The sequence below is a fragment of the Hyla sarda genome, chromosome 1 (genome assembly GCF_029499605.1).
Source record: "Hyla sarda isolate aHylSar1 chromosome 1, aHylSar1.hap1, whole genome shotgun sequence".
NCBI classification, from domain to species: Eukaryota; Metazoa; Chordata; class Amphibia; order Anura; family Hylidae; genus Hyla; species Hyla sarda.
This window is the reverse complement of record NC_079189.1, coordinates 39,360,360-39,382,353: the sequence shown is the minus strand read 5'-3', so window position 1 is coordinate 39,382,353 and position 21,994 is coordinate 39,360,360. Positions and strand designations below refer to the sequence as shown.

Genomic DNA, 21,994 nt, shown 5'->3' with positions numbered 1-21,994 from the left:
TCCATCATAATGATAATAGTGATAATAATAATAAGCATAATATTAATAATAACATTTGTTTTAATAAAACTTATTATAAAATGTTATAACATTAATATAATTACTAATTTTCTCACCTCTGTCCTCATATCCCATCCTTATATCCCATCCTCATATCCCGTCTTCATATTCTGTACTCATATTACATTCTCATACCCTGTCCTCATATCTCGTCCTGATATTTAGTCCTCACATCCTATCCTCATATCCTGACTTCATGTGCCAACCTTATATCCCGTACTCATATTACATTCTCATATCCTGTCCTCATATCTCGTCCTTACATCCTGTCCTCATATCCTAACTTCATATGCCAACCTCATATCCCTACCTCATATCTCATCCTCATATCCCTTCCTCAGGTGGGGCTGAGTTGTGATGAAGAAATTATATGTGCAAAATAGAAGGGGGCTTGATATAGGGCCTGGAGTCTTAGACGCAGGGACCACATGGGGGCCGCCTCCTCACCCCGGATGTTAGGGTTAATTTAATGTTGTCAGTTAAGGGTTAATGTGTAGTTATTTCCCCTCATTTTCCCTGGGACTGTATGAAGTGGAGCTTAGTGTGATGACATCACCTGTTGTTAAGATACTTCAGGTATCTGGGCAGAATAAAGGTAGTTGGTGATTGGTTGGTATCCCTTCGGCGGGAAGTTTTGATGTTTATAAATATACCTGCTTGTGGTGAAGGCGTGACAGAAGCTACGTGTCAAGCACAGAAGAGGATCCCCCACCCTCCCTTCCCTTATTTTATGCTATTTCTGTCACGGTCCTATAAAATAAAATGGGTGTCACCCAGCCTTGCTGGGCGGACAGTAATTTTGAGCTGGATAGTTATATACTATTTTATTTATTCATTAAGGTTTACATTTATATATTATGCATTTAAAGTTATTTATTATTGGATTATTTAAGAATAAATAAATAGGACCGTGGCCTTTTCAATCGATTAATTTGTCTTGCCTCATTATTTATTTTATTATTTTCCGGGGTTGGGAGGCTAGGCTCCCATGGCTTTGTGGGGACGTGGCCTTGTGGGAGGTGGTGTGACTAGCAAGCCGGACTGACGCACAAAAAAGAGTCACAAATAGAAGAGGGTGTTTTCGGCCTTGAGCTGAAACAAATAAAGGACCTAAGCAGAAGGGGCGTGGCTTGTGGAAAGAGGCTTTCTGTAGGGGTGGGACTTGCAAACTGGACCAACACACTCACTGGCAGATGCAGAGTGGAGCTCATAGAGTAAGGTACAGGAAGTCCCATAGACTTGCATAAGACTTTACACAAAAACTGTGACCCTAGGGGTGGGTTAGGCTTAATTCAACTATACTATACTTTTATTTGATCTATAAGTAACATGTACCAAGTTTTATTGAAATATCTCTAGAGGTTTGGAAGTGATGCTTGATCATACACACATACACAAACACCCATAGCAACCAATCAGATTGCTTCTTTCGTTTTGCAGAGGCCTTTTCAAAAATGAAAGAACAAATCTGATTGGTTGCTATGGGCAACTCAGCAACTTTTCCTCTGGACAGGTTTTGAGAAATACACACACACATATACGTATATACAGGGCCGGACTGGCTTACCAAGATACGGGGAATATTCTCGGTAGGCCACTGCCCTCCATAGTATATAGCCCAAATGCAACCTAATGAATTGTCAAAAGGTTTAATAAAAACAAACTCAATTCCAAAAACTGTTCCCTTTTTTTGCTAAATTTCTATGTTCCCTTATATGCACCATTATATATAGGTTCATGGATGAAATTTGATTTGTAGCCTCCAGAAAATGTGGTGAAAGAATTCATACAATACTCAAAGAACACCTTGGAGAAAATAGACAAAGCTCGGGCTGAAGGATCTTACCATCAGGTGTGTACATTGCTACTTATCCCGACCAATTTTATCTCTATTAGGGTATGTTCACATGTGCGGATTTACAGCGTATTTTACACTGCAAATCCGCTGGTGAAGGCCCCGCTCTATGCTGGCTTCACATGTGCCTGCTTGTAGCAGCAATACGCCGCTACCAGCAGATACACTGTGATGTGCGAGTTGCAGTATACTCGCATATTGGGGGAGCTCTCTGCCTAGCTCAGAGAAGGGAGAGCGTCTGCGATGTGCAAGTATGCCACGCACATCGCTGCACTGTGTCTGCTGGTAGCGGCGTATTGCCGCTACCAGCAGGCACATATAAAGCCAGCATAGAGCAGGACCTTCACCAGCGGATCCGCAGCTAAATCCGCTGCAAAAATCTGCGCGTGTAAATGTACCCTTAGGCTGAGTTCACATCACGTTCTACCACGGTTTTAGGTCCGGTGGGAAAACCGCATACAGGCAAAAATGAAATACTTTACATACGGGCCACATATGGCAGGGATACGGGAGTGCCCGGTTTTAGCTCCCTCCAGCCATATGCGGTCCCGTATTGCCTAAAACGTGATGTGAACCCAGCCTTACAAAGGTATCATTTCCAGGGATCAAGTCCTGGAAAAAAAAAGTATGAGAACTTACCCAAGATTTCCACTCAAGAACTGGTCCTGCAGGACTCCTGCTAATGGGAACAGTGTTGTAAGATCCACAGCATAGTTTTAACCATGTATAGCCACCAGCACTTCCACCGCTTCCCAGGGTGGAGATGGCCATAGGGACCTATCAATGATACATACTCTCAGCACTGTGGTTGGGTAGAGGAAGGATGGGGGTCTTTGTTGCTATACAATTTTCCATTGGATAATATCTACTTATTTACTAACATGCTCTCAAAATTTGGCGTTTATTTGGTGAAACTTTGCCGTGAATGTCTCAAGAGGCAGGAACCGGTCTTGGCAGACACCAATATCTACATGCTTCAGATCCTGAGCATAAACTCTGAGGTGCTGTCCTACCTCCAGATGTTTGAGGAAGCTGCCGAGAACGCCAAGAAAATGGTGGATGGTTATTTGTAAGTTGTAAAAGCTAATCCTTCAAGTGAATAAGAAATATGGTTTAAAAAAATAGGCATAAAAAATACATAATAAATGTATTATAAGATGGAAGATACACATGTTGCAAGCATAGGAGATCTGAACAGAAACCCCACAATGCAATTGCAGGATGTTAATAAATTTCTATGACAGCTGTATGCCTTCTGATGCTCTGTTTTTCTGTCAGCTCGTACAGCACCGATTGAACTGTTCACTGCAATGCAACAGTATTGCATTGATCAATACATTGTAGATTGTTTTGATCAGTATAAACAATCTAATGGTTGCTTCTAAAAGTCCCATTTGCAACAAAATGGTGTACAACTACAGATCATAATGCAAAAAAATTTGCCCTCATGCAGCCTTCCAGTCCTGCTGTATGCTCCAGAGGAAGTTGTGTAGTTCTTTCCAGTCTGACCACAGTGCTCTTTGCTGACACTCTTTTTTTTATTATAAAAGTACAAAACTTATACAAAAACACAAAACAAGCTTAACCAGCTATAACATAAATAAGAAATACACTGGTACCAAAGAACAAAAACAAAACCCTGCCTAACCGGCCAGCCCAGCTTTGCAAAAACCTAAAATATGCCAACCCACCTAACCGAACCACCCTCACACGCATACCAAAAATGAACATAAAAATAGCGCTTGGCTTATCAAAATATGAAAATAAAATTTAGCACTACCTGGCTACAACTCAAAACCATCCATATTCGGGAAACACAAAAAAAAAAAAAAAAAAATACAAAAGCACAACTTGGCTTAGCAAAATATTAACATAAACATAAAATTTAGCACTACCTGGCTACAAAAAAAATATAAAAAAAAAATAAAATTTTATAAAATAAACAACGTAGCAACATGATAAAATCAAGTAAACCACGTAACATAATAACTGGTCCGACTGCCATGACTACTGTAATGTTGTAATATAGAAACAAAATGAAAACAATATGTAAACAATATACATACAAAATCACATGAACATAATAATATAGTATTTAACTAAAAATAAATATATATACACTAAAGAAAACCTACAAAAACAATAGAAAACCCTACCAAAATCCCTACACTAAAACTGTACCCTCTCCCACACCACCCCTCCTGCACATGGGTCAGAGTCCATACCGTTCGTACACAAAGTCCTGTCCCTAACTGACCCATGTCAGGTCCCCAAAAGAAAAGCAAACACCACCACCCACAAATACACCCTCCCCACCTAGCACTCCTCCCAACCAACTTACACACAAACTTATACACACTAACATATACACACTAAACCAAAGCTACCTTAGGCCCAAGTTTGGTCGCCTGTAAGCCCTTCATACCATATCAGCTTAAAACAAAACAAAAAGCTAGCGTGTGCATGCATTAGCCCACCACCAGGAAGAAGGATGGCAGACTTGATACATCAAAATAATTTTAAACTCTTTCCCTAACTCCCCCCTACAATTTTCCCTAATTCTATCCCTCCATTAAAACTGACCCTGCTCTCACCCTATCACTATCCCTATAACACTGCCCCTAAACAAAATAAAGGTACTCTGCCTAAAAAGGTCTAGTACCTAGGGCACATCAAAAGAAAAACCTCTCCACAGGAGAGAAGCCCTACTGGTACCAAGACTGCCATACTCCAAAGAGCTGATCTTCCCGAGGTCACCGGTGATATTCCTACAGACCTCCACCTCAGAGAGGATTTTCTGTTGGGTCGACACTAAACACCGTGCGTTCCACGTGTAGTACCTAACCACTAAACTAACTAAGAATAAAGTGCCCCGATCTCGGCCACCCAGGTTCCTGAATGCCCCATAAGCCCACTCCGGATAGGTTAGGCCGGCAAGTTGACTCCAGCCGATGGAAGCGCCCACCCTGTTGTAAACCCCTATATTAAAGGGACAATGAAGCAGGAAGTGGTCCATGCTTTCCAGCGTGTCCCCGCACTCTTCTCGGGGACATCCCCGGTCATCAGAGTTCCTGCACTTCAGGTTGTCCCTTACATATAGCTTCCCCTGAAAGCAGCGCCAGGCCAAGTCCCAAAACTTCTGGGGGATCCTTTTCATGTTTAAAAGGTACAACCTCACCCTCAGATCCCGACCTGGGCAGTCCCTGAGCGCCAGAGGCTTCTGGAAATGGGTCAACAGAACCCGTTTGTCAAGGAACTGCCTTGACTGGGTCCTGATCTCCCACACTCCCAGACCCCACCGACGTATCGCCTTCAGAGTCGGGGTAGCGTAAGCCGGAAGATATCCATGTGGTGTACGGAGGTCCTTCACTCGCCCTCCTCTCTCCCATTCCTGGAAGAAAGCCCGAAACCATTCCCTGCAGGAGAGTACCCACGGAGGAGCCCTCTCTTTCCAGAGGTTTGCGATGTTAGCTTTCAAGAAGGTGTTCGTAAAGAACACCACAGGGTTTACCATAGATAAACCCCCTAGTCTCCTCGTGTGGTACGTAACCTCCCTCCTGACTAGGTTCATCCTGTTCCCCCATAACAGTTGGAAAAACAGGCTGTAGATCCTAGTGTAGTAAGCCTCTGGCAAGATACATACGCTGCCCAGATAGATAAACAAGGGGAGCAGGTACGATTTGATCAGGTGTACCCTTTCCCTGAGGGTCATAGACCAACCCTTCCACTGGTCCACCTTCTGAGCGGCATCCTGGAGCTTACCATCCCAGTTTTTGGTGGGATAATCATCCTGGCCGAATGTGATGCCTAATACTTTTGCTGATTCTTGGGGCCCTGGAAGGGTGTCCGGGAGATCAAACGTGGGATCCCCCCCTCCCAGCCAGAGACTCTCACACTTATCCCGGTTGATCTTAGACCCGGATGCCTCCGAGTAGCAATCCACCTCCGACATCACCACATCGACCTCCTCCTGTGAGGAGACGAAAATAGTGACATCGTCAGCGTACGCCACCACTCTCTGGGTGACATCCAGCTCCGCCAGACTCATCCCGACTCCCGCCAACGGCCCACAATCTACCCTCCGGACGAAGGGATCGATTGCGAACACGTATAAAAGCGGGCTCAAAGGACAACCCTGATGGACTCCGGACCCCACCTCAAAAGAGCGACCAGACCAACCGTTCACCAGCGGGAAACTCTCTGCCCCTGCATACAAGATCTTAAGCCAATTAACAAAAGTACTCGGTAAGCCATATCTCAGGAGGACGGACCAGAGGTACTCGTGGTTCACCCGATCAAACGCCTTGGCCTGATCCAGGGACAGCAAGTACCCCTTCCAGAAACCTGCACTACTCCGCTCCACTGCCTCCCTGACACTAAGGACAGCACTTAAGGTGCTTCGGCCTGGAACAGAGCAGTGCTGAGTCCCCGAAAGGAGCCGGGGTGCAAACTTCACCAGCCGATTAAACAGTATCTTGGCCAGAAGCTTCCTGTCCGTATTGAGAAGAGCTATGGGCCTCCAATTCTCAATTCGGCTGGGATCTTTACCCTTTGACAGAAGAATCAGGGCTGACCTCCTCATTGACTTCGGCAGAGTGCCCGAGGAGAGACACTCATTGAATACCTCAGTCAAGAGGGGAGCTAAAGACTCCTTAAAGGTCCTGTACCACTCGGATGTTAAGCCATCCGGACCTGGCGACTTCTTAGGGGCAAGCCCCTCGATCGCCAGTCTCACTTCCTCTTCCCTGATTTTTTCTGCCAAAACAACAAGAGAGGAGTCTACCCCTGGCTCATGAATGGTTTCAGCCAGGAAAGCCGACATCCTGTCTCAATCTAGATCCTTCCTTCCCAAGAGGTGCAAATAGAAGGATCTGACGACCTCCAAGATCCCTGATCTGGACCGATTCAGAGATCCCGTACTATCAATCAGTCCTGAAATGACTTTACTACTCACTGACATCTTACAGTTTCTGTAAGGGTCGGGCGAGCGGTACTTCCCGAAATCCCTCTCAAAAACCAAAGATGCGTGCCTATCGTACTGACACCTCATCAGCAAGGATTTCACTCTGGAGATATCCTCTCGGCTACCTCCAGTCGAGACGAGAAGCTCGAGTTTCCTCCTCAGACCCTGATACAAGCGATACCTGTTCAGGGACCTGAGGCTCGAGAGCTGGCGGAAGAACCCCGCAACCCGCTTCTTGAATATCTCCCACCACTCCAGCTTATTACTACAAAGATCCAGTAAAGGTACCTGACTCTGAAGAAAATCCTCAAAGGACTGTCTTACCTCCGCTTCCTCCAGGAGGGACGAATTCAGCTTCCAATAACCTTTTCCCATCCGGGGGGTCTCTGAAACATTCAGGGAAAACAAAATCATACAGTGATCGGAGAACTCCACCTCAACCACGGACACTGCGGAAGAGACGGCTTCCTCCTTCAAATAAAACCTATGTATTCTAGAACTGCGACTACCTTGATGATAGGTGAAACCCGCGTGGCCCGAGGGGCTCCGGATGTGGGCATCCTCTAGGCGAGCTTCTCTAGTTATGCTAATCAGTGCCACACTATCGCAAGTCAGTGGACCATTGGAGCCTCTCCTATCTTGGGACCTCGTGACATTATTGAAGTCCCCTCCAAAGATCACCTGCCGACTCGTAAAAAGAAAGGGCTTAATCCTCATAAAGAGATCTTTACGGCCCCGCTTAGTTTGCGGGGCGTAGATGTTAATGAGTCGGAGCTCCTGTCCCTTCATGAAGACATCTAAGATCAGGCACCTCCCCATTTCTAATTCAATAACCCGTCGGCATTCAACAGGAGCGGTAAAAAGGACCGCCACCCCACTATACGACTCAGCCGCAAGAGACCAGTGGGAGGGGCCGCGCCTCCACTCTCTCCTGGCTTTTACCAGGGAGGCTAGATCTGACAACCTGGTCTCCTGCAGATACAAAATGTCGGCTTCAACATGGCCGAGAAAATCAAAGGCTGCAAATCTAGTCGTATCCGACTTTATGCTGGCACAATTAATAGATGCCAGCGTCAATGGGGTGAGTGCCGCCATACAGGGTGATTGAATTAGATGGCCTCACCCTTTATTTCTTTTTCCCCTTCTTTTTAGCCCCCTCATCCCCCGAAGACGACGAAAGGGCAGGACCACTCTTACATCTTTTTTTAGACTCCGATTGGTCCATAAGGTCACCGTGTCCGTCCAGCCCCGGTCTAGCCCTGCCCTCTGAGGAAGGTGCCTCGACAGGACAGGGCCCAGTTCCCCCCAGAGGCTCTTTCTCCCGAGGCACCCCGCCCTCACCTTCCCCCTCCAAGGAGGGGGAGGAGATGGTATCGAGGACGAGGTACCGGTTTGACAGGTCAATCAGAGGGGGGGCAGCCAGGCTTCTGCTTTGGACCTGGCCCGTAGTACCAGGAGCTTCAGAGGGCTCTGACCTCTTCTTTCTCCCTTTCCTATTGCCCTTTTCTTTCTTTTTGGGCCTCACCCCACTCTCCTCATCCACACTTTCATAGTGGGAGGAATCGGAAGCGTCGGCCATATTGCTTTCCTCTCTGTGAAGTCTCCTGATCTCCTCATCCAGCACATTCTCCACCAGGGCTTCAGCAGTTACAGGGCCAGCTTCAGGAGCAGGGACTGAAGCTACCCCCGCCACCTGGGCACTCTCCAGCTCCCTACTCCTTCTACGATTTTCCTCCCGCCTTAGTTTGGCAGGGCCCTTTTTCCTCCTCACTAGCCCTGTTGCGCCCCCATCCCTGCCCGTACCCTCCCCAGCCGAGGCAACTTCACAGCTCTCCTCAGCTGGAGCGGCCGCTGCATGGGCGAAGGCGCTAGGACAACGGCTGAAAGGGTGTCCGAGGACACCACACAGGTGGCACCGGATCTGCCGACAGGATGCGGCCAGATGACCCACCCCACCACACAAAGCGCAGACCTGCACAGTACAGGCTGCGCTAAAGTGGGTGGGGCTGCCACACCTGTGACAGACCTTAGGCTGCCCCTGGTAGAAGACCTAGATCCTATCACGTCCAAGGAAGGCGGCTGACGGAATGTGGGCAACCGTACTCCCTGAACGCTTGAGTTTGACGGAAAACGTCCAGGCCCCGGACCAGATCCCGTGCTCATCCAAGTTTTTCTTGGGCATGTCCGTCACATCCCCATACCGTCCGAGCCAGGTCATGATATCATAACAAGAAAGTGACTCGTTACGGGTCAAAACGGTCACCTTCTTGACAGCATTCTGACGGGAAATCGCCTTTACGGCGAACTCCCGCCAGCCGGGCTCGTTTTTTGCCACTTCGTAGTTTGACCAGAAGAGTTCGAGACCCTCTGGCCGAACAAAACTGACATCAAACTCAGACGAACCGTAGGGGTGGATCAGGGCAAAGATGTCACATGCCCTGAATTCCATCTGGAGGAGGAGCTCAACCACTTTAGCGCGAGGCGGGCACGCATCCTCGCCCCTCCAAATCAGACGGACCACATTCCTACGGTTATTGTCCTGCCCGGTTGTCGGGAGGGACCAGACCACCTCCCCATTCCGCTCTCGGAAAGCCCCCAAACCGTGCCTCTCTATCCAGAAAGACAGGTCGACCTCACCCCTCCCCTCTACCTGGATCGACCTGTCGCCCCTACGCAGAGCCTCCAGGAGGCGCTGTTGCAAGTGGCCTCCAGAGCCGGCCGGAGACGGGGACCCCCCTGAACCCCCGGCAGCGACATTAGCATAACTTCTAGGAGCAGTCACTACCGGGGGGGGGGGCAGCCGGACCAGACCCAGACCCATCAGTACAGCCACTCACACCACTACTCCCATCTTTATTCCCATCCATACCAGACTTCCCATTCTTACCACTACTACTCCCACCATCATTCACTCCACTTACACTCCTCACATCCACAGCTCTACTACACTCAGCATTCTCACATCCTCCACTCTTTTCCTGCCTAATGGATTCTGGGCTGGCTGGGACCTGTAGTACTGCTGGTCTTATTATGGTTTTCTGTGCTGGGGTCGATGCTGCTGCTGCCGGGGTCGACACTGATGACTCCTCCTCCATATGCGATGACACCTCCTGAGTCTGGGGCTGCCCCTCAAAGCGCACCCCAGCTCCTCCCACAGCGCCATCGCTTGGTTTGCCTAACCACACAGGCTCTGCAGGGGATATCGGTGCCCGGACACTCCCCCCCCTCACAGAGGAGTGCCCCGCAGCACCCACAGAACACACAGTACTCGGGGGACCGCCCCCCGAGCACACAGACACTCCGCTCTCCGCCACCGGTGCCCGGACACTCCCCCCCCTCACAGGGGAGTGCCCCGCAGCGCCGGTAATGCCCACAGTTCTCGGGGAACCGCCCCCCGAGAACACAGCAGCAAAACTCGCCTCTGGCACTGGGACACGCCCCTCGCCACCCTGACTGCTGGAAAGGGACAAACATGTACTTTACTGTCTCCTGAGTCTTCTGCTTCTTACGCTTTACTGCCACATCATCGCACTGGTCATCTCCAAAGGTAAAGTTCTGGAGGTGGGCTGGGGACTCCTGCATAACAATCGCCCTCAGTAATCCCCCAGCCTCACTCTCCAGTTCATCCTCCTCGCTCTCACTTAATGGAAGCGCCACCTGGGCTGGCTCTATGTAGCTGTCCTGGGTGTTATAGGGAGTAGCTACAGGCAAGACATCCATTTCCACCACTTGTGCTCTTTCTCCCACATTCTCCTCCTCCTTCTTCTTTATGCCTTCACCATCCACACTTTCTTCACCGCCACTACTCTCCCCATCATCCACCTCCACCTTACCTGGGGATTTCATGGCGGCAAACCGGTTGTTGTTCTGAAGCTTCTCCTTGAAGAGACCGCTCCCCTCCAAGATCTCTGCTCTCCTCTCCTCCAGCTGCACAATCTCAGCCTTCGGTGCTGAGATCTTTCTTCTTAGCTCTGGTCTGCTCTTTTTGGGCGCAGTGTTCACCAGATTCTGAGCCCCTTGCAGATCTTGTCTGGCCAACTTCAGCTCCTTGCCACAGCGATCATATTCAGCAAACCGCGCGGCCATGCGGGAGCAGTAGGTGGCGCTGGACTCCTTGGGCCCTCTCTCTGCCCACAACTCCACACTTCTCCTTCTTGCTTTTCTTTCACCAGTCCTCTGGCTGGCAACCGTTGCCGGGGGTGTAGAGCCTGCATTGCTGCAGACTCTGCCAGATCTTCTCCCCCCGGCCGGAATGGCTGTTGCTGTTTGCTCTCCACCCCCCGCCAGCCTTGAAGAACGGGAGGTGGAGGCCAGGGACACCATGCAGGAAGGCTCTCCCGAGGAGGCTGCCACACTCCTGGGGAGGCTGATGAAACACCTTCTCTGGTCTGCTGGAAGTCTCTGGAGCTCACACAAAGAGACACACCTGAATGAGCTGCACACTGAACTGCTCTGAACTACAGGAAGTGCTCTCTGCTGACACCTCTGTCCATGTCAGGAACTGTCCAGAGCAGGAGAGGTTTGCTATGGGGATTTGCTCCTGCTCTGGACAGTTCCTGATACGGACAGAGGTGACAGCAAAGAGCACTGTGATCAGACTGTAAATAACTACACAACTTCCTCTGGAGCATACAGCAGCTGATAAGTACTGGAAGCTGATTAGGATTTTTAAATAAAACTTATTTACAAGTGTTTGTAATTTTCTGGCATCAGTTGATTAAAAAATATTTCCCCTCAGGAGTACCCCTTTAATAGAATGGTAATAATATATATTTTTTAGTTTGGTTATACTGACTAGTGTTGAGCGACATAGGCCATATTCAAATTCGCGATAATTCGCGAATATATGGCCGAATATTAGTCATATATTCGTCATATATTCGCGTTTTATTTTCGCATATGCGAAAATTAGCATATGCTAAAATAGGCCAAAAACTAGAACTGATGCTCTGCAATGATACATTTATCTCTCATGAAGATGAGAGACATATAAAATAATTGACCAGCTTACGGATGTGGAATCATGCTTTGGAACCTTTTGGCAACTGGTGTATTAAAGGGTACCTTTCATAAAAAAAAAAACTTTTGATATATTATAGATTAATGTATGAAGAATAACTTTCCAATTGCATGTTATTAAAAAATATGCTTCTTTCTATTTAATTTTCCACTTAAAAAATATGACCACTAGAGGTCTCCCTATCAGTCCTGGCCGCAAGCCCTTTTTTTTTTTATAGATTTCGGACTCATGCTGGAGTCCTAAATCTCAGACTGGAGCCGGGACACAGACAAACTCAGCACTGCTCCCTGCCTGTCAATCAGCCAGGCAGGAGCCAGTACTGTGCTCGTAGCACAGCAGGGCATACTCCTGACTCTTCCTTACTGCATGCCCTCATTCATTTTACTATCTAAGCTCCGATCTTTCTTCTCTTTGCACATGAAGTTGTAAACAGAGAGGAGAAGATTCAGAGTTGCCAGCTGAGCTTGTCTGTGTCCCGACCTCAGATTTAGGACTCCAGCATGAGTCTGAAATCTATAAAAAGGGCTTGCGGTTAGAACTGGTAGGGAGACCTCTAGTGGTAATTTTTTTCAAAGTAAAAAATAAATAGAAAGAAGCATATTTTTTTAATAACATGCAATTGGAAAGTTATTCTGCATAACTTAATCTATAATATATCAAAAGTTTTTTTTGATGAAAATTACCCTTTAAAATACAAATATATAAGGTGAGGCGCTTTTACTAATAATCACTTTATTTCCAACAGGAAAATATACCATCCAAACAATGCCCAGCTTGGGATGGCCATAATGAGGGCTGGGGTCACACATTGGCATGCTGGACTCATTGAAGTTGGCCATGGGATGATCTGCAAGGCTTTTGCTATCCTCCTTATTACTCATGGACCCTCTCACCCTATTACCAAAGATCTGGAGGTGAGTCCGTTATATCTGTCACTGAGCTTATATACAAGTTATAGGCCAAAGAGCGATCCCATGTGAGTTCTGATGGTCCTCTGGTAGCCAGTTATTGGGCATTGCATTGATTGGCATAGGTGATTATATTGTGAGTAGATAGGAGTGGTAACATCTCTATTGTCTCTCTATAGGCGATGCGTGGTCAGACAGAAATGGAGCTGAGGATGTTCCGGGAGAATGAATATGTCTATTACAAGATGAGAGAAGCCGCTCTCTCCAACAAACCCTTTCAGGTTATGGAAGAGCCAGCAAATGAGGCTCCACCAGCCATCTTCAATAAGAAACCATAGGCAGACATGACCCCTCCATTCTTCTGATCCTTCCATCCCTGACCAGTGTCCAATCCACAGTGCAGATCTATCAAGACGCTACCACAACGAGAAGAAATATCTATTGATATACAAATGTACAGGCTTGATCTGCTTGGAGTGTTAAAGAGGTACTCCACTGGAAAACATTATTTTTAAATCAACTGGTGCCAGAAAGTTAAACAGATTTGTATATCACTTCTATTTAAAAATCGTAACCCTTCCAGTACTTATCAGCTGCTGTATGTCCCAGAGGAAGTTCTTTTCTTTTTGAATTTCCTTTCTGTCTGACCACAGTGCTCTCTGCTGACATCTTTGTCCATTTTGGGAACTGTCCAGAGTAGAAGCAAAGCCCCATAGCAATCCTCTCCTGCTATGGACAGTTCCTAAAACGGGCAGAGGTGTCAGCAGAGAGCACTGTGGTCAGACAGAAAGGAAATTCAAATAGAGGAGAACTTCCTGTGGAACATACAGCAGCTGATAAGTTCTGGAAGGATTAAGATTTTTTAATAGAAGTAATTTACAAATCTGTTTAACTTTCTGGCACCAGTTGATTAAATTTTTTTTTCCAGGGGAGTACCCCTTTAAAGGGGTACTCCACTGCCCCAGCGTTCGGAACAAAATGTTGCGAACGCTGGGGCAGTGGAGTACTCCTTTAAGTAATATATGAAGCCAATGTCTGTAAATGATTAGTTGATGTTTTCGATGCTCAATAAAGATGGTCTATTCATTTCTATTTATTTCTAGGGTCTGGCCGTACACCTGGGGCATCTCAAAATGGATGTCTTTTTTCTATTTACCATTCAGATCAGCAGAGGTGTTGCTAGGTCTCCAAACGATGTGGGGCTAAACCCTGTTGGGTGTGGCTATGTGAGGATAGGGTTGCCACCATGCTGGTATTTTACCGGCACAGCCAGTATTTTGCCCACCTTGACGGTATTTTTATACTAGAAATAACGGCACTGCACAAAGACCTTCTTAACAGGTCTGTATAAAAGTCACTTGGTCATAAGTCATGTACCCCTATTCATTGTATAGCCAACAAACTAAGCAAGCAAGTCTTGTAAATGTTATATTTGTCTAAAAGTGTTTTATGGTCTTTGAGATGGTCATATTAGATCCTAGGGAAGGTTTGTAGATGGGGGCAAAAGTGCCAAAGCTTTCTAGGCAACTCCAGATTTTTAATGTTTCTATAGGGTCAGAGACAAACAACTAGAAAGTAACTTTAAAGATGACCTGTCATGATCTTGTTAAATGTTATTATCCTCCCAGTTCACTGCCTCCATCATGATAAACCACCTCCTGCCTCAATTTTTAATTTAATATTTTTTAGTTTTCTACCTTGATATTGCTCTGTATTGTGGTAGGGCCTTGGGGGTGTAGTGTGGTTGGGGTGTTGCTTCGGTATATGAGGGGTTAATTTAACCCCTGTCAATCGTGACGCCGGGGTGAGGGTTAATACGCTGAGGTAAATCTTCGGCCTATCGCCACCCTTCCCAGAAATGATAGGTGCGTGCTTAAAGGAATGAAGGTCCACAATAGAGATGAAATTGAACTTGTATAAACTTTACTGAGGTACTTGCGGTACATCCAATTAACAGCAACAGTCTTAGCAATACAGTCTCTATGTAGTGCGGCAGTGATTGACAGATGCTGGGGACCATTGACTTATCCAAAGGACTAGTAGAATTAGGATTGATACAGAGATCCGTTCAGATTTAGGGGTCTGTTTGGGTCCGGTGATCTTGCAGACTTAACAGGGATTGAGATAACTCACAGTTTTGCAAGATGGCCGTTGCCGCAAGGCTTGGACCTGGTCACTGCTGACGACAGCTGCGCAGATCCTCCTCTATCAGCAGCCCATGAGGAAAGAGAGCGAGTAATGGCCGCCGCTCCCTTATATGGGCAGGGCCGTTTTGGATTGGTCCGTGTCAGCTGTCACTCACCGTTACAATGCATGGTGGGCGATCACCTGACTTCCTCCAAAGGTCCCTGAACCATAAACCATAGAGTTTTGGAACGCATCACGTGACCCGCAGGTCCTGCGACACTACAACAAGGTAAGTACACTTTATTTACATATTTACACATTGAATTTGAATAATTTTAACTATTAAAGGGGTGACAAGGGGCTAACTATAGATGAGGACCCCACCGGTACCTAGGGACTCTGACTTTGAGTACCTCACCACAAGGTAATGGATGCAATCCGGTACCGGGATACCACAAACCCCCTTACTTAAAACAAGTCGACCCCAACGCCTGTCCCCTAAGGTAGAGGAACTAGGGCAGGTAGAACAGGATTGCTAACTAGACAGAATCTATATCCTGACAAAACTTTTAGAACACATTAGGTACTTTTAAACCTACCAGATATTCTTTTTTTCTAGGCATTTTAAATATTTTTAGACTAGTAATCCTACTAGACACTTATAAAGGCTTCCTGGACAATTATGAAGCTATCTAGACCTTTAGTTTCTAGCTTCTTAGACATTTTAATTAAGCTTACTATACATTCTAAGCTTACTAAACAATTAGGCAGCTATCTGACATTTAGTTGCTAGCTCCTAAAACATTTTGTTTTAGCTCTCTACACATTTTACGAGGCTAACTAGACATTAGTACAGCTCTGTATACATTTAGCTTCAAGCTGACTAAACAATTTTATTATCTTACACAATTTTTTTCTTTTTGCCAACAATGCGTTACCTGTTAGTACACGAAAGGTATACTGGCTAGCCGGAAGCTAGGTCACAGTAAGACTGGCTGCTAGGGTCTATCCGCTACACGCTACTTACCCCTAGAGCACTTCAAAATAACCTATCAAGGTTACCTTTAGAACTACATGTTTAATTCTATACTCGCAAGAGCACCTACTGGCCAGGTAGAGCATCTCACACACGCAATACAGAGAAGAGAAATATGAGTGTACCTAACAGTGGCAGGAATTGGGCTACAATTCCTAAGTGTTTTCTTGAAATGTGAGATACATTTTGTTTTTGTGTATGTACCGAAGTAGAATGAGGTAGTACATTTAAGTGAGTAGTCTAGAGTACTATGTGTGCAAGTACTATCTTAAGGGTAGGTTACCCTATTATTTTTATTGAGACAGGTGCTAGCGATTGGCGACTAGAAACAATGTCACTCTCGGAGGAGCCAAGAGATTCACCCATTGAGCAACTACTAAAACACCTTTGAGCATTTTTATACCTTTGTATGTACATGTGTACAAGTATTATCTACATTTTTGTGTTTGGTGTACACGTGCATATAGCGGGCTATTTTCTGTGTACAACCTTTACTTACTTTTTATGTACACAGACATGAAGCTACTTTTCTTGTGTACAAGAACCATATACATTTTTATGATACATTTATTAACACTCCAACAAGGTTCAGGCGCATACACCTGATAAGTGCAACATTTAGCAGAGAGTCCCATAAATATAGGGTTATGTACATAAAACGGACGTGTAAGGATCTGCAGTCCACCTACAGTAGGAGTCTATGGGAAACACGGCTTTACCACACTTACAAATCTCCTACTGGCTAGGAGTCTCTTGACCTGATGATCAGGCACAAAGCTTAATGGTTACGTTAATGAACTTAAAACTGGAACAATCTTAGCACAGTCCTGCTAGGCACATGTCTTGAACTTTTCTGTTACTGAAAAATAAAAGTGGTTAACAAGAGAAACAACAGGACATTACTTTAGAGTCTCTTTAGAGGATGTTCTTCCTCACTCTTCTTGTGCCTCTCTGGGTTCCCCTATATCTGCCAAAATTTGGAGCAGGGGAGGAGTTAATGTAACTCTCCCACACCACATTGGTGAAAGTAGAATGGGCAACAGTAGGATTTAAGGTGACCAGAGGCTCACTAGCCGGAATGTAAATGGGGCAATAGGGCTTGAGCACCATCTCCAAATTAGGAGTGGGCCAAAACACTTTCGCCGGTACCCTGGAAGCAGGCAAACTCTCCATGTCAGAAGAGGGGCTTGGTACATACGTCGGTACCTGTGCAGGAGGCAAACTCTCATTGCTCCGAGAGGGCCTAGGTACATGCGTTGATACCTCTGGAACAGACAAACTCTCATTGCTCCGAGAGGGTCTAGGTACAGTCTTTGTTGCCCGAAATTTAGGCTTACTTTCTTGAACTTGCGCAGGACTTGGCACTTTACTGTACACAGAAGATGATTGATGCTGTAGAGGTTCCTCCTCCTTGAGTACGTTGGTGGAGGCATCAGGAGCAGACCATTTCTGCCTCAGGTTGAAAGGATCCGATTCCCAATCTGTAGACGGAAAGTATTTGAAGGGAAGCTGTGTTGGGGCTGTTGGTCTTGTGACCGCTGCAGTCCATTCTCCACACAGGCTCTGGACGGGGGTGTACTCCACAATTTCACCCACCTCCAAGGAGTAGAACTTTTTATGGAGATATGGCCTCTGTACTGCTCGCCGGTTTACGAGGATGGTTTGCCCTGTGTGGCAATCTAGGAGTGTCCCATAACCTCTGACCTTGTCGAACTTGGCCACAGTTGCTCTTCGCCGTTCTAGAGGCTCCTCCCCTTCTCGGGGATGGTCCCATTTGCGGATGAATAAAGCTTCCATTTCTTTAGTATTCTCCTGGTAGCGAATTCTTTCCTCAGGAGTTCTCTCTGTTGGGCCTTTAATCTGTCCATTAGTTCAGCCAGCTCGGCTTCTTGACGGGCCCTTTCCCTCTATGTGCAGCTGGAATTGGTGGGAGTGGCTTCCCAGGTATAGGTTGAAGAACCGCGTGCATATACTCAATGAGTCCCAGCTCGTCCCCTAAGATCCACTGGGGCAATTCTGGTGAGCATGGTCGTGCACTTGGCAAAGTAGATAGAGGTATTTTAGCTGCAGGGCTGGAGGACCTCTGGGGGGGTACTCACTGCAGACTCCTCCGATGGGATCTCAGCCCACGAGTCCCAAGTTCTGTAGTGAGGGGACAGTCTCACCGGCGATGCACCTCCAGGTGTCCCTGCGCTCGTCGTCATCACCATGCAATGGGGGAAGAGTGCAGGCCCCCTATTCATCTAATGACAACCGCTGCAGACGGTCAGCAAGTTCTTGGAAAAGTCGGGCTGCGACTGCCACAACTTTCCGCTGTTCCGGCGCCATTTTCCCATCTTCACCACGTGGAATGCTGCTCTCCGCCTTGTCTGTACTCTCCGGCTCCCTGTGCAGACTGAAGAGGTCGCTGTGCGTGGCGTCTTTTATAGTGGGCTTCTCCAAAATGGCGGCCGGCAGGAAGGACCTCATCGGTGCAGCCCCGACTTCCGGTCGCTCCAGAGACGACTCCTGTATCTCCAAGTTCCCTTTTGGCTGCGATACAGCAACTTGGCAGCCACGCCCAGGGGCTTCTTCGCGTGCTTTTCCGGCAGCAGTTTAGCTCCGCCTGTGCTGACCGGACCAGAGGATCGCAGCATGAACTCATTGCGCAGTTTACATTGCATCTTAGTTGCAGATAACTTTTCGTCTCCCCCCCTTACTTTTCTCTTGGCCCCTTTGTATGGCGCACGGACACCGCTCCCGTACACAACAAAACGGCTCACAGCACATGAATAAAGTTCGTTACTTGGGGGGGAGTACACCTTCACTAGTGGCAACAGTAGTAGGCACACACCCGAATCCTGTTCGTGCGACGCCAAAAAGGCTTTGTGGTAGGGCCTTGGGGGTGTAGTGTGGTTGGGGGGTTGCTTTGGTATATGAGAGGTTAATTTAACCCCTGTCACTCGTGACGCCAGGGTGAGGGTTAATACGTTGAGGTAAATCTTCGGCCTATCGCCACCCTTCCTATAAACGATAGGTGCATGCTTAAAGGAATGAAGGTCCACAATAGGGATGAACTTTAACTTGTATAAACTTTACTGAGGTACTTGCGGTACATCCAATTAACAGCAACAGTCTTAGCAATACAGTCTCTATGTAGTGCGGCAGTGATTGACAGATGCTGCGGACCATTGACTTATCCAAAGGACTAGTAGAATTAGGAATGATGCAGAGATCCGTCCGAATTTAGGGGTCTGTTTAGGTCTGGTGATCTTGCAGACTTAACAGGGATTGAGATAACTCACAGTTCTGTACGAAGGCCGTTGCCGCAAGGCTTGGGCCTGGTCACTGCTGACGACAGCTGCGCAGATCCTCCTCTATCAGCAGCCCACAAGGAAAGTGAGCGAGTAATGGCCACCACTACCTTATATGGGCAGGGCCGTTTTGGATTGGTCCGTGTCAGAACTCATTGCTCTAGACCCTCGGACTCATTTTTATAAAGCCTATGTTGCATAACTATATCAGTCCATGGCCCACACACAATCTGATCTGGTCGGATAACTTTCCACCCCTCTGCTGTGTCCTCAACTTACAGTCCTTACTTCACTATACCTTGTATATTTGTGCTTGGCTGCTTTTCCACTTTGAAAAAATGACCACTAGGGGTCTCCCTACCAGTCCTTTTTTTTTATTTTTTTTTTATAGATTTCAGACTCATGCAGGAGTCCTAAATCTCAGACCGCTGTCGGAACACAGACAAACTCAGCACTGCTCCCTGCCAGGGAGCAGTGTGGAGCTTGTCTGTGTCCCGGCTGCAGTCTGAGATTTAGGACTCCTACATGAGTCTGAAATCTAAAAAGGACTGGTAGGGAGACCCCTAGTGGTCATTTTTTCAAAGTGGAAAATTAAATAGAAAGGCATATTTTTTAATAACATGCTATTGGAAAGTTATTCTGCATACATTAATCTATAATATATCAAAAGTTTTTTTGATGAAAGGTACCATTTAAGAGTGAGAAGCAGTGTAAACCGGGTGACCCTGCCTGCCCAATGGGAACCCCTAAATTCGTTAGTATATAGTGTAGTGGGGAAGGAGTTTAGTGCAAGTCACTGGTGTGTGCTGAGCTCCAGTGTGGAAAGGAGGTGAAGTTGTGTGTGGAGAAATCCTGAGGGAAGCCTAAGAAAATCTCTTCTTAAGTCAACCCAGCCATTCGCAAGTGTTCCCCCTGTACAACAGAAAGTCAAGCCCTGGTGGTGAAGGTAATTGGACATTGTCAGAACCCTAGCCGGCTTGGAGAATCTACAGTCTCTAAGCTCAAGTCAGTATTAATCACGTGGGTGAAAAGCACCATAAGTTCCAGCAAGGCAACAGGGCTCCTAAAGGGTTACACTGCAACTCTTCCACTCCATACTGTCTGTGTAATACCATTTGCAGCCTGCTTAGTAAAAGTTATACATAACGCAACGTTGGTGAGTTTCTTTGCTCCCTGTGTCTGGCCCAGGAGAAGCTGTCTCCACCTCGGACTGTGTGTAGGCTAACGGTTCCCTGGCGTCACAAAGTTGTAAGAAATCCTTGCACCCCCGTGTCACCACAGTAGAACCTAGAAACATTGCACAATATTGTGTGTTTTTCTATAGTATTCGACATAAATGCACTTGTTTTACATGTTCAAAGGTATGTCTACATAAAAGAAATAAATAAAAGAGAACATATTTTACAATTCCTACCTTTAAAAAGTATTCACATAAGGAAAAAAAAGGAAAAGGTGAAAAATTTGCTGTTTAAAAGTGAAATCTATTATAAAGCATCCATTAGGCTTGGTCAGAATTTTTAATAGGACGGACACAGAGGAAAGCTATAATGTAAAAATGTGTTGTTGGACCCACTCACGGTTTTGGCAAAATTTTTTGATAAAAGTACTTTACGTGAACCGAGCCCAATGGGGGTGTTTCAGCTAAAGACATTAACAGATCATTTTAAATTTTGTGTCTTCGTTTTTAAGGTCTTGTGTAGAGTTAGTCAAGTTAGTCTTGTACTATAATACACCTGCTTATGTACAGGAATATAACTTCTATAATACTGCCTCCTATGTACAATAATATAACTACTAATATACTGCTCCTATGTACAAGAATATATCTACAAAAATACTATCTCATATGTACAAGAGTATAACTACTATAATACTGCTCCCATGTAAAATAATATAACTACTATAATACTGCTCCTATGTACAAGAATATATCTACAAAAATACTATCTCATATGTACAAGAGTATAACTACTATAATACTGCTCCCATGTAAAATAATATAACTACTATAATACTGCTCCTATGTACAAGAATATAACTACTATAATACTGCTCCCATGTAAAATAATATAACTACTATAATACTGCTCCTATGTACAAGAATATAACTACTATAATAGTGTCCCTATGTACAAGAAAAGAGCTACCATAATACTGCTTCTATGTACAAGAATATAACTACTATAATACTGCTCCTATGTACAAGAATATAACTACTATAATACTGCATCCTATGTACAAGAAAATAACTACTATAATACTGCCTCCTATCTATGAAAATAAAACTACTATAATACTCCCCTGTATATACAAGAAAATAACTTCTATAATACTATCTCCTATGTACAAGAATATAACTACTATAATACTGCATCCTATGTACAAGAAAATAACTACTATAATACTAACTACTATAATACTATCTCCTATGTACAAGAATATAACCACTATAATACTGCTCCCTATGCATAAGAATATATCTACTATAATACTGCCTCCTATGTATGAAAATAAAACTACTATATTACTGCCCTGTATATACAAGAATATAACTACTATAATACTGCCTCCTATATAAAAGAATATAACTACTATAATACTATATCCTATAAGCAAAAATATGGACTTTTTTGTACTTTATTTATATGTATTTGAAGCATTACTACTAGAAATAGCAATGGCAATTTCTGCATGTGATATCATAAAGTATAGAGTCATTTTTTTCATATTAT

The 21,994-nt window shown here is 45.6% G+C and overlaps 1 protein-coding gene across 1 annotated transcript; it reads left to right on the top strand.

Annotated features, from left to right (window-relative positions):
• Positions 1–2,796: 2,796 nt before the first annotated feature.
• LOC130289792 (histone-lysine N-methyltransferase SMYD1-like) lies at positions 2,797–13,196 on the top strand. Its single transcript, XM_056537633.1, has 3 exons — positions 2,797–2,984; positions 12,644–12,812; positions 12,986–13,196. The coding sequence occupies exons 1-3, from the start codon at positions 2,797–2,799 to the stop codon at positions 13,142–13,144; spliced, it is 516 nt and encodes a 171-aa protein (XP_056393608.1). The 3' UTR covers positions 13,145–13,196.
• The last annotated feature ends 8,798 nt before the right edge of the window (positions 13,197–21,994 follow it).

Coding starts and splice junctions, on each gene's coding strand:
- LOC130289792 (XM_056537633.1), top strand. CDS start 2,797: ATGCTCTCAAAATTTGGCGTTTATTTGGTGAAACTTTGCCGTGAATGT. Junction 2,985..12,643: donor AAAATGGTGGATGGTTATTT/GTAAGTTGTAAA, acceptor TATTTCCAACAG/GAAAATATACCATCCAAACA. Junction 12,813..12,985: donor CTATTACCAAAGATCTGGAG/GTGAGTCCGTTA, acceptor GTCTCTCTATAG/GCGATGCGTGGTCAGACAGA.